The 12,324-nt window shown below is 54.1% G+C and overlaps 1 protein-coding gene across 1 annotated transcript in view; it reads right to left on the bottom strand.

The window, feature by feature from the left end:
• Iqgap3 (IQ motif containing GTPase activating protein 3) overlaps nt 1-12,324 on the bottom strand; it is a 42,735-nt gene that overhangs the window by 1,897 nt on the left and 28,514 nt on the right. Inside the window, 14 exon segments of the mRNA XM_032898108.1 lie at nt 1,815-1,923; nt 2,310-2,411; nt 2,664-2,830; nt 3,353-3,565; nt 4,263-4,350; nt 5,205-5,331; nt 5,827-5,929; nt 6,046-6,178; nt 6,454-6,686; nt 6,887-6,971; nt 9,178-9,318; nt 10,867-11,091; nt 11,367-11,530; nt 11,845-11,997. Coding sequence (XP_032753999.1) covers nt 1,815-1,923; nt 2,310-2,411; nt 2,664-2,830; nt 3,353-3,565; nt 4,263-4,350; nt 5,205-5,331; nt 5,827-5,929; nt 6,046-6,178; nt 6,454-6,686; nt 6,887-6,971; nt 9,178-9,318; nt 10,867-11,091; nt 11,367-11,530; nt 11,845-11,997 — 2,043 coding nt within the window.

The following is a 12,324-nucleotide window of genomic DNA, read 5'->3' on the forward strand; positions in this document are numbered from 1 at the left end:
TGAGAGGCTTTGCTGTTCAGTCATGTGGAGCAGAGTTCAGATCCCAGCCCCCACATCCCACGAATGACTGTAACTCCAGCCCCAAGGGATCTGATGCCTTCTTCTGGACTCCATAAGCACATAGGTTCAGGCACTCACCCATCCACAAATAGATCAAACATACCGACAGACAGACAGACAGACAGACAGGGGGTCTAGGGGTGTGTCTCAGCAGAGGTGCTAGTGGAGTGAGAACCTGAGTGTGGATTTTCAGCGTCCACAGTGGCGTTCGCTATAAGCCAGCACTGGGAGGCAGGGACAGGTAGAGGCCAGAGGCCCTCTGGCTAGCCAGCCTACTCAAAACCGTGAGCTGGCAGGCTCAGTGAGAGACCCTGCATCTTAAAGGAAAAAAGGAAAAAAGTAGAGGGAGACTCCAAATGTGAACATCTGGGCTCCACAGGTCCATGAGGGCACACACACACCCCCACACCCCACCACCAGCAACAGAAAATAGTTATGGTTCAGTTGGCAAAGTGCTTATCAGGGACTTAAGTTGGATTCCCAGAACCCGTGTAAAAATAATACTTTAAAAATATGGGGTGGCTGAAGAGATGGCTCAGTGGTTAAGAGCACCCGACTACTCTTCCAGAGGTCCTGAGTTCAATTCCCAGCAACCACATGGTGGCTCACAGCCATCTGTAATGAGATCTGATGCCCTCTTCTGGGGTGTCTAAAGACAGCTATGGTGTACTCATATACATAAAATAAATAAATATTAAAAAAATAAGGGCTTGGGGGTGTAGCTCAGCTGGAATAGTACTTGTCTAAGATGTGTGAAGCCCAGGTACCATACAGATCAGCTGTGGCAGCACTCCCTGCAGCCCAGCATTTGGACAGAGGCAAGGTAACCATAAATTCAAGGTCACCCTCAGCTAGTGATGGCCGTCCTAGGTGACAGGAGACATTGTTTCAAATCAAAACAAAATCACTGTTTCCCTGAACATTAGTTAAAACTGAGGTCAGTTTCCTTAGCCTTTTAGCCTCAGAGCCTATGAAACAGGGAAACCCTGCAGAGAGGCTAAGGGATTAAACAAGGCAGTGTACGGAACTAAACTAGAACCCAGGGATGTGTTGGGATTTTACCTTTGGCTTCACCTATGCTAAACAAATACTCTACCACTGAGTTATATCCTCCCTAGTGTTCGTTCTCTCTCTCTCTCTTTCTCTCTCTCTCTCTCTCTCTCTCTCTCTCTAAGATTTATATATTTATCAGACACACCAGAAGAGGGCATCGAATCCTATTACAGATGGTTGTGAGTCACCATGTGGTTGCTGGGAATTGAACTCAGGACCTCTGGAAGAGCAGTCAGTGCTCTCAACCTCTGAGCCTTCTCTCCAGCCCCGCCCCCACCTCTCTTTTTAATTTTACTCTTTACTTGTGTCCTTCTTTTGAGACAGGATCTCATTATGTAATCCTGGCTGGACTGGAACACACTCGACTCTGCCTCCCAGTACAGAACCAACGATGCGTGCCACCATATCCAGCTTTATCTGTGCGTGTATATAGACATGTGGTCATGCACACCACAGTACATGTGGAGAGGGCCAGGGACAACCTACAGGAGTCAGTTCTCCCCCCAACCCCACTGTGTGGGTGGCCTCAGGGATCAAAACCCAAGTCATTGGCTTTTTCAGTAAGCGGGGTCATGAGCCGAGCCATTGCCAGCCCTGGGCCTTGGAGTTTTGATCCTCCTACCTCAGCCTCCTTGGTGTCTGGAGTACAGACCTGCGCTCTCGCACGGGCTTGGCTCTAGCAGGTGCTGAAATGATCTTACCTGGTAGTGGAGCTGAAACTTCTCCATGTCTACACCCAGGAACTTGGCATTGACGGCGAACCTTCCTGCCTCATCTCCAGGAGTGATGTCAAAGATGACGTTTCTGAAGCTGAGGGATAAGAGTCAACACAGGGTTCCTCTTTCCAGAGCCCCACCCCCATTCCTCGGCTGCCCACTGGGACAGCACCGTGCCACTGAGAGCCAGGCTTCTCCTGCGCGTCAGTGCCAGGGTCTGCTCTCCTCCGCTAGTTGGACTTCTGCCTGTTTAATCTTTTTTGATTTGCTTGGCTCTACCAAGCTGTTCTCACCTCCAAGTCGCTTTCCCAGCACCCTTACCAGAGCAGGAATGCATCCCATGGCCTCCGCTCTGCTTGAAGATGCCCCACCTCCCCTTTAGCAAGTTCCTCCCTCCTTCCAAACCAGCGCCTTGCGCTTAGAGCTTCATTCCAGCCATGACCCTCCCCGGAGACATGAAAAGTCCCCAACGACACATACTGAGAGACAGGGAGATCTTCAATTTCCACCAAGACGCCCTTTTCCAGGAGCTGGGCGGCTGTGTAGTGAAGAGATGGCTGCTTCTTCCCCTTCCCAGAACTCCTGTTCAAAAGAAAGCCCCAGAGACAAACTTTCCACGCTGGCTGTGGGCTCTGGGTGGCTGGCAGGAAGACACCAGGCCCCAAGAAACCTCCCTGCTGTGGGAGGTGATCTGGAGCCACAGACACCAGAGTTAGGAGCAGGCAGTACCACACCAGGGTGAATTCCTAGCCAGAGTTGGGAGATGGCAGGGCAAGGGTAGAAGGAATGGTGGGGAGGGAACCCAGAGGTTAGGGTTGGGCTTACAGCACGTACCTGGGGTTGGGGGCCAGGTGGTCAAGGCAGGCCTGGATGTACTGGTTGTAGTAGTCGCCCTGTTCCTCATAGAAGATGGTTTTTGCATCTAGGCCCTGTAGTGTGGCCCGGAGCCTCAGCATCTCTGCCTTCCGCCGCTGGCGGTGCCTGCGCTGGTTGCAGATGTCCTGCAGGTGGGGGTGAGGAAGCAGGTCAGCACCCTTCATAAATCCTGGGACACCCCACAAGGCTTACTGTGGGGATGTTTAGCCTCTCTCCAGGTTACCATGTCCCAGTGGAAGAGAGCTGGGAGAAATCTGTCTGTCTGTTTAGACTTAGGGCCTTCCCTTCAAAAAAAACAAAACAAAACAAAACAACAAAACCCTGGAAGGGGCTATGGCTGGAGAGATGGCTCAGCGGTTAAGAGCACTGACTGCTCTTCCAGAGGTCCTGAGTTCAATTCCCAGCAGTCAGATGGTGGCCCACAACCATCTGTAATGGGATCTGATGCCCTCTCCTGGCCTGTAGGCATACATGTAGTACAGAACACTGCATTCATAAGCAAGAAAATCTTAAACAAACAAACAAAAAACCCTGGGCCCTCCTCGAGGTGGGCGACTTGGGATCACCCACTGGAGAGAAGTCTGCCTTTGGGAGGCCAGCACAGTGGCTTTGCAGCCGCCACATGCAGTCCTGGCTTGGGTTATCACCTTGGCCAGCTCGTCCACAAGTCCCTGGTAGCAGTCGTTGGCCCTGACCAGCCCCAGGCCCTGTAGCCGACGCAGGTTCCTCAGGACGCGCTGCTGCTTCTCTGCCAGTGGCAGGAGGGAGTGTGCCATCAGTGAGTGTCGTCGTTGAAGCGGCTCTGGTTTCTGGGTGTCACAGGCTTGGCGCCAACACATCAACCGATGATGGGCCTCTTCCTGGGAGGGCAGCAAAAATGCTGAGAGGGTCCTAGGCTCTACCATTCTACTTCAAAACAGGACAAACCCCAGAGCTTGGGAGCCCTATGCACATTCCTACCTTCCCTGCCTAGGTTCTTGGGGGTGTGGGGACAGTGGAGAACACACAGGCAGTGACATAGAAGAACCTTATGGATAACAGGTGACCCAAGGATCCATAATAGATCAAGGAGACACGGCCACCCCAGCTGCCAAAAGACAGATTCCTAACCCAGCATGGCACTCTGTGGGCAGGAAGTGTAGGTGGAGCCTGCCCGGCTGTTGTGGGATATGCCTCTGCCTGCCATTCCCAGCTTTACTCGGGAACTAACTCCTGGCTTTGCCCTTACTCCAACCCCAACAGCGAGGCCACCTGGCATCCTTTCTTGCCTCCAAACCCCCCAACATTCTCTATTTCCAGTCAATTCCCTTATGTAGTCCTCAGAGCAGACTACTACTTAGCACTATCCTAACCAGCACTGTGTAGGGAGCAGGGGGAGGGGAAAGGGGAGAGCGAGCGAGCTGCTTAGGCTGCTTCTTCGGCTTGTGGCCCCCCCACCGCCCCAGCATCAAGGTCAGACAGAGACTTGGTCTTCTATGCACCCAGTGGCCTCTGTGGCAAACTAAGGGTGAGGTGGAGTCAAAGACTTAGCTGTTATGGATGGTCCTGGCTACTCACATGCTCCCTGGGAGCTGAGGAGGTCAGGATCTCCTCCAGGGAATCCCCAGGGTGGAACTGGATGAGGTCGGCCAGCATCTGTTTGGTGCTGCGGGAAAGGGCAGTTTGAGGACCAGGAAAGGTCTGGGCAGGATAGGACAAAGAGCTAAGGATAAGTGGATCCTGCCCCAGGTCTGGACTGTTAGGGATGCCCAGGATGAAAACAGAGAGAGGGACCAGGGGAGGTGCTGTCCCCTAGAACACTCTCCCCCAAACTGGCCTCCTCTGATCCTTCAGCCCAAGGATTCATTTCCTCCTGGTAGCCACCCCCACGTCTGACCCCTCCCTCTGGGAAGCTCTCTGCTGTGTCACCAACTCTTGTTGACAGTGTGTGAATGAGCGAAGAGCGGGCTCAGGGCGATGGTGCCGCTAACTGGTGCAGATGGCCAGCCCAGCCCTCTGTGGACCATCCTGACTGAGAAGTGTGAAGTGAGTTCCTGGCCTGGCTTGGTAAGGTGGCTGTCCGAGAAGTCTGTGCAATCCTGACACGGTCTAACTTCCACACCCCAAACTCACGTCAAGATGGAAGCCGTTCAGATGGAACTGAGTGCACAGAGCTGTCCTGACCTCCATACATGTGCCATGACATATGCTCCCTCTGTCACGCATGTACACACATGGGAGGTCCTGGCTCCCAAAGTAAGTAAGGCAAAGCACGGTCTGCACGCAGAGCAGGCTCCTGAGCATCCCCATGCTTTCAACCATGACTCCAAGGAAAAGGCAGAGAGGTTGCCAAAGCCTATCGGATGCTATTCTGGACAAGGCGAGTGTGAGCTGGGCTGGGGAGAACTTTTTGAAGAACGGGGTGCTGGGGAGGGGTGGCGACAAGGAAGTATGATGGCCCTCTCTGAGTGGGACCACTGAATAGGTAGCAGGGTTGCCTGGGAGAACCACCACACCCACCTCAGAAGCAGACTCTGGGTGCTGTTGTGGTTAGCATCTGTCTCCAGCCCTTCGAACTTGTTGGTGAGTGTCAGGGACACTTCGAGCCTGCTCAGATCCTCATGCCCATCGGTGGCTACATTGTCCCCTGTGATGGGTTGAGGGATGAGTGGGGACAGGCACACAAAGATGGGTTCACAGTAGAGGTGCCCTTCTGTATACCTCTGAGGAAGCCCTTCCACACTGTCCCACGGGACCATGCCATGCCCTCAGCCTTGACGCCCATGGGCTTGAGTTACCATCACTGGGCCTCTGTATGATCTCGATCTGGGTGTCAGCTGGGCCTTGCAGTTTAGAGGTATTGGGAGCATCCCACTGACACTGCCTTCCACTGCATGCCAAACCCCTCTCATCCCAGAGCTCCAGAGCAAGACACCTAGACCAGACCTAGTGGACTTGTCCCCTCATGCCTCTTCTGTATGACTGTGTTGCCATAGTTTGGCCTCATCTAGCATCAACATCTGTGCACTGGCCACCGGGCTGGGAGTCTGTGTATGTCAGTCATAGGGAACACTAGCAGGGTATGAGGAGCTGCCAGCCCACAACCATCCCTGAAGGCTCCAGAAGCCGTGTGGGCACATACCGATGAGGTCAGTGATGGTGGGTGGCTCCCCAAGGTCCTCCAGGAGCTGGTGCAGTGGGTCCTGGTGACCTGGGGCCAGCTGGTCTTGGTGTTCCAGCAAGAGCTGTGGATGGTAGAAGGAAAGAGGGTGCAGGGCTGAGCCAGACAAGGGTAGGGTGGGGGCAGTGGTCAGGGTTCTGTGTGGACTTCCAGCCTAGCCCTCCAGCGCTGACCCCTTACCCTGTGTGTGCCGATCAACTCCCCTACAGTGATGTACACCATGGGTTTGGCCACAGCCACCATGTCTGAGTATTCATCTATGGCGAAGCGCTCCTCGGGCTCTGGTACCCGGCATGCTCTGCAGATGAACTTCCTGCCCAGAGAGAGGGCACCAATACACTCACCACTTCGATGGTCGCCATCCACGGCAGGTCCGTTCTGAGGCTAGCCTTGGCCCCTGCCCTGCTTTGTCTGCTCTCAGTATGCCACCCAAGCCAGCCCACTGATGCTCCTCTCTGTCCCCTGGGAGGCTTCCTGCTGCCCCCCGAGACCCCCCATAAACCCTGTGCCTCTGGCCTTCCCTTCTTCAAGTGAACCATGGGACGTGGAGAGAGGTCCAGGGAGGAATAGGGTGACAAGACCCAAGACCTGAACTTGTGATGCAAGTCCTCCAGGTAGCCATTCAGGACTCGAAGGTGCCGGCTCTCCCCGGAGAAGACCTTGCCAGCAGCCGCATGCTGTAGGAGCTGAGCCACAGCTCCTAGCGCATGGCGCTGTGGGGCGGCCAGGCTGCTGCCTGCTGCCATGGCCACAATGTCAAAGGCGTCAGGAGCTACCACAGCAGGGTTCAGGAAGCGGTAGTACAGGAGGTTTCCAACCACCTGAGTGCAGAGGAGAAATTCCAGAAAGGTCTGACAGCCGGAGGCCCACATTCCCCACTGGTGCACCAGGCTCAGTTCACAGGATGGGACCATTTCTCTCCTTGGATACTTATAATATCGTTTGTCATCCTGTCTGGGGGTCACTGGCAAAAGCGGACAAAGGAGGCTCCTGGAGATGGCGGAAGACACACAACACTTGCCTTATAGATGTCCCTCTCTGTGGCATTGGGGAACTTTGTCTCTAGGGTTGTTTTCAGGACTTTGGCCATATACCGCATCCCATACCTTAGGAACAGAATAGGGATGTTAGGGCTCTTCTCATCCCGTCCCAGACTCAAGGTATGAGAAACCAGCAGCCTCTCCCCTCTAATCCCAGCTACTCTAGAGCTGAGCCCACATACATTCCACCTCTACTGCTCCCAATGGCAGTCCTCCACCTTCTGGTGCTCCTTGCCACAGCCCTCTACCCCTGGGCCTTTGCCCTTACTCCTGTTAATACCAGGCACAGGGCCCTTTTGGCCCCCTACAGTGCTCCCTGCCTCCAACTGTTTGTTTTGAGACAGGGTCTTGCTATGGAGTACAGCAGTCCTCAAATTCATGATCAAAACCTCTACGTTACAAGGACTGCTGCTATAGCTGTGTGCCGACACATGCAGCCCGAGAGCCTTTTACCCCGACCCTTTCTCATTTCCCCCAGACCACCTCTGCTTACTATATACCTCACCGTCCATAGAGGCACGTTATGCTGTCTCCTGGGTAGCCGACGGCTCAGGAAGCTCCAAGGCAGCCAACTTTGCCAGCTCCCAGAGGTCCTGAATAGCATGCCTGGGCTGGGACCTACCTGCCTGTCTGCCTGCCTGCTCTCAGCCACTTCCTTCCCAGCTGCCCCTCTGTCCCCTGACGGGAAGACTGGAGTGGGTCCTCGATCGCACAGGGGTTTTGTCAGAGCAGCGGTGTTATTCCAGCCTGAACTTCTTTGTCAAGTCCTGTGATGGGTTCACCACCACAAAACTAATCAGACTGTGTTAGACGCTATCTCTATATCCAGCGACCAGATGGAGATTTATAACTCACTGTGTATTTCTCTCCTTAGACTTCGGTTTTTTCTTACTTCCAATTGCAAAACCTCAGTTCAGCTCTTCAGTTTGGGGCTGCTTCCCCTTTGGCGCTCAACTTTGCCCTCAGAACTAAGAACCAAATCCAGTGGCTGAATAATTTAGAGGTTAATAGCTCAGTTTCTCTTCTTTTTTTTTTTTGTTTTGTTTCCCGAAACGGGTTTCTCTGTGTAGTCCTGGCTGTCCTGGAACTCACGCTGTCGTAGACCAGACTGGCCTCAAACTCATAGGAAGCCTTCTGCCTCTGTCTCCTGAGCGCTGAGATTAAAAGCATCCACCACCACACCCAGCTTCAAATAGTTTTCAACCAAACATTGAATGATTTGTGCTTGTTTTGAGACAGGGTCTCATGTAGCCTAGGCTGGACTCAAACTCGGTAGTGTAAGGCTTGTTTATAGCTCTGACCACCCTGCATCTACCTCCAGGTTACTGGTTGATATTTAAGAAGAGAACTGGGGGCTGGAGAGATGGATCAGCAGCTAAGAGCACTGACTGTTCTTTCAGAGAAAGAAAGCCATCACCCACATGACGGCTCACAGTCACCGCTAACTCTTCTGTCAGGGATCCGTCACCCGATTCTGGCCTCTGAAGGTACCAGGTACACACATGGTGCACAGACATGCATGCAGGCAAAACAGCATACACACTAAAACAAACAAACAAACAAAAAAAAAACCAAAAAACAAACAAACAAAAATCTTTTTTTTTTCAGCAGGTGCGTCTCTGTGAGTTTGAGGCCAGCCTGGTCTATATCGCAAGTTCTAGGACAGCCAGGGTTATGTAGACAGACCCTGTCTTAAAAAAAGGAAAAAGAGGGGTTGAGGATTTGGCTCAGTGGTGAGCGCTTGCCTAGGAAGCGCAAGGTCCTGGGTCTCATTCCCAGCCCCGAAAAAAAAAAAAAAAAAAAAAAAAAAAAAAAAAGGGAGGGGTTGGGGATTTAGCTCAGTGGTAAAGCGCTTGCCTAACAAAAGCAAAAACCCGGGATAGGACCTCAGCTCCGAAAAAAGAAAAAAGAAAAAAAAAAAAAAAAAAAGGAAAAAGAAAGTGTGGGAGGGAGGACTGTAACTGTGAAGTATGTTTCCAGTTTGAAATATTAACCTTTTTGACTTTGTGGGCCAGAGAATCCTATCTTTTCTCCAATTGTTCTCAGATAAAAGTGTATCTCTGCTATTTTGGAGTCCCCTTTGACCAGTGACATTGTTCCAGCCACACGGACCCACCTGCAGCATCTCAGCTCAGTTCGCTGGCAAGGGCTGAACACACCTGAACCCTGCTAGGCCCCCCTGGCTCCCTCTTCCCACCCGCTTCCCTCAGAATGTCACGTGTTCTGCTCTCCTGCCAAACCAGCCTATCCCCGGGGAGGGGGTGATACATACGGAATGTGGTCCACCGATGAACTGATGGCAACAAAGAACTTCTCAGTCATGGCGAGGAGATTGCGCAGGGAGATGTCTAATCGTCTCTGCACTTCAGAGTGGCTCAGAGCCTGCTCGGGGGTGACGTCATAGGGGAGATGGCTGTGGGCAGAGAGAGACACACCGTAGAGCTGGTGTCCCCTTCTGTTGCCTCCCTTCCCGGGCTTTCCCCATCAACTCCTCTATATGGTCTTCTACAGACAGGGTCGAGACAGATCAGACCAGGAGGAAGGGCCAGAGAAAAAGGCAGCACTCAGCAAGAACTGCGACAGTGAGGATACACAGCAGGGAGGGAGGAGGGAGGAGGGAGGAGGGAGGACTGAAGCAGTGAGGATTCACAGTGGGGAGGGAGGAGGGAGGGCTGCAGCAGTGAGGATGCACAGTGGGAGGGAGGAGGGAGGAGAAAGGAGGGAGGGCTGCAGCAGGAGGATGCACAGTGGGGAGGAGGAGGGAGGACTGCAGCAGGAGGATGCACAGGGGGGGGAGGAGGGAGGACTGCAGCAGGAGGGGGATGCACAGGGGAGGGGGAGGGAGGAGGAAGGGGGAGGACTGCAGCAGTGAGGATGCACAGTGGGAGGGAGGAGGGGAGGGAGGGGAGGGCTGCAGGAGGATGCACAGTGGGAGGGAGGAGGGAGGACTGCAGGTGAGGATGCACAGTGGGAGGGAGGAGGGAGGACTGCAGTAGTGAGGATGCACAGTGGGGAGGGAGGAGGGAGGACTGCAGTAGGAGGATGCACAGTGGGGAGGGAGGAGGGAGGGACTGCAGCAGAGGATGCACAGGGGAGGGAGGAGGACTGGTGAGGATGCAGTGGGGAGGGAGGAGGAGGACTGCAGCAGTGAGGATGCACAGGGGAGGGAGGAGGGAGGAGAAAGGAGGGAGGGCTGCAGCAGTGAGGATGCACAGTGGGGAGGGAGGAGGGAGGACTGCAGCAGTGCACAGGAGGGAGGACTGCAGTAGTGAGGATGCACAGTGGGGAGGGAGGAGGGAGGACTGCAGTAGTGAGGATGCACAGGGGGAGGAGGAGGAGGACTGCAGTGAGGATGCACAATGAGGGAGGGGGAGGACTGAGCAGGAGGATGCACAGGGGGGAGGAGGAGGAGGACTGCAGCAGTGAGGATGCACAGTGGGAGGGAGGAGGGAGGAGAAAGGAGGGAGGGCTGCAGTAGTGAGGATGCACAGTGGGGAGGGAGGAGGGAGGACTGCAGTAGAGGATGCACAGTGGGAGGGGAGGAGGAGGAGAAAGGAGGAGGACTGCAGCAGTGAGGATGCACAGGGGGAGGGAGGAGGGAGGAGAAAGGAGGGAGGGCTGCAGCAGTGAGGATGCACAATGAGGGGGGAGGGAGGAGAAAGGAGGGAGGACTGCAGCAGTGAGGATGCACAATGAGGGGGGAGGGAGGACTGAGCAGTGAGGGTACACAGTGAGGAGGGAGGACTCAGGTGTCACAGAGCAGCTGGAAAAGAGCAGGGAGAAATGCCGGCCAGACTCAAAGGCAGATACCACATGCTCCTATCAAAATCATCTCTGGCAGCTGTGGTAACAGAGAAAGTCAAGGCCCAAATCTCCTGTAGGCTGGGCATCATCTCTGCTTTTGTATGTCACCCAGGCTCCCCTACAGATCGGAGCATGCCTTCCCGTCCTGCCAGCTCACCTGCGCTGTCCAGTCTGGGCCTCCACCTGGTTGATCCAGCTCTTATAGATGTGGACAGGATCTGTGTGGATGCTGACTGATCTGTCTTCGAGTACATCCTGGATGACCTTGCCGAGGATCTCCTGCAGAGCGCTCTGTCCCCGCCCATTGCGGTAGAACCTCACCACCAGTCTCACTACTGTCGGGTTGCCTGTCACCACATCCTGGGGCTGTTCCACCTTTGACCTGTGGTGCAATAAGTCACTGGCCCCATGCTGGAGGACCTAGCTGCCTGTTCACACCAACTCTAGTGCCCACCCTAAGAAAGGCCCCTCTATCTGGGTGTCATCCTACCTGCTAACAGGTCAGCCTGCAGCCCCACTGTGCTGCTGCAGAGTCTTACCCGCTTCCTACAAGCTGAAGAGGCATGGCCTCCCCACGCCATTCTAGGCTATACAACAATAGCCGCAGTCTCTGCCCCGCCCTCCCTGTCCCCCACACCTGCGGTCAGGAGCGCATACTTGATTTCCTCCTGCAGTGCCGTTCTGAACAGCTGGGTCAGAAGGTAGGCCTCCCGGCGGTTGGAGGCATAGTTGTACAGACTGAAAATCACGCCTTCCATGAACTTGGTGGTTTTGTTCTGGGGCATTTGAAAGATCAGTTTGGCCAAATAGATGGGCTGAGTCTGTGAACGATCAGGGAGACAGGGGGCTGGGAATGTTCTTGGAGCATTAGCAATCAGAGGAGTTACAGAGAAAGTATCACCTTCTGGGGGGGGGCTGGAAATAGTCCACACAAATGGGGAGGGGTAGGCTCTCCTGGGAAACTGGGCATTGGAATAGGGCATGAAGAAAGGTAAAGAGAAGGCCTCAGCTCAGGAGGTGATGGGGCCTTCCTGGGTTTTTTTAGTGTTGTGTGTGCCAAGCAAGCACTCACCACTGTGCTACCCTGCCCCCCACCCCCACCCCAGGCTCCTCCTGGGAAGAGCTCTTTGCTCACCTGCAGCAGGTAGAAGAGGTGCTGGTAGGCTTCTAGCTTCTGCCGTTTCTCTCTGCTCAGTGACTTTAATCCCTTCTGTTTGTCCAGGATCATCATGTCTGACAGTTGCTCCTTATTCTTCTTGGTCAGTTTCTTGCAGTGGGAGACTACCTCCTGGATATGGGTGTAGTAGGGGCAAACTAACGAGGCCGGACTCGTACCAAGCACAAAAGAGATGGTCCAGACTCAGTGTCTGGAAGAGCCAGGGCTCATGAGAGGAGAGAAAGCTCTTGTTACTGCCCACAGCTCCGCTTGGCTCCTCTGCTTTCACAGGTGGGTCTTCAGCGCTCTGGGCTACCAGGCAGAGGCCCTGTGCCTACTCATGGCTTTTTCTCTTATTTCTTATCAATCATTATACAGCCTTGTGGGGGAAGACATGACGGCATCATCAGCCTGCTACTCCACATCTGAATGTCATTTACAGTAGCTTTCGTATCTGTC

This window comes from Rattus rattus, chromosome 3 (assembly GCF_011064425.1).
Source record: "Rattus rattus isolate New Zealand chromosome 3, Rrattus_CSIRO_v1, whole genome shotgun sequence".
NCBI lineage: Eukaryota > Metazoa > Chordata > Mammalia > Rodentia > Muridae > Rattus > Rattus rattus.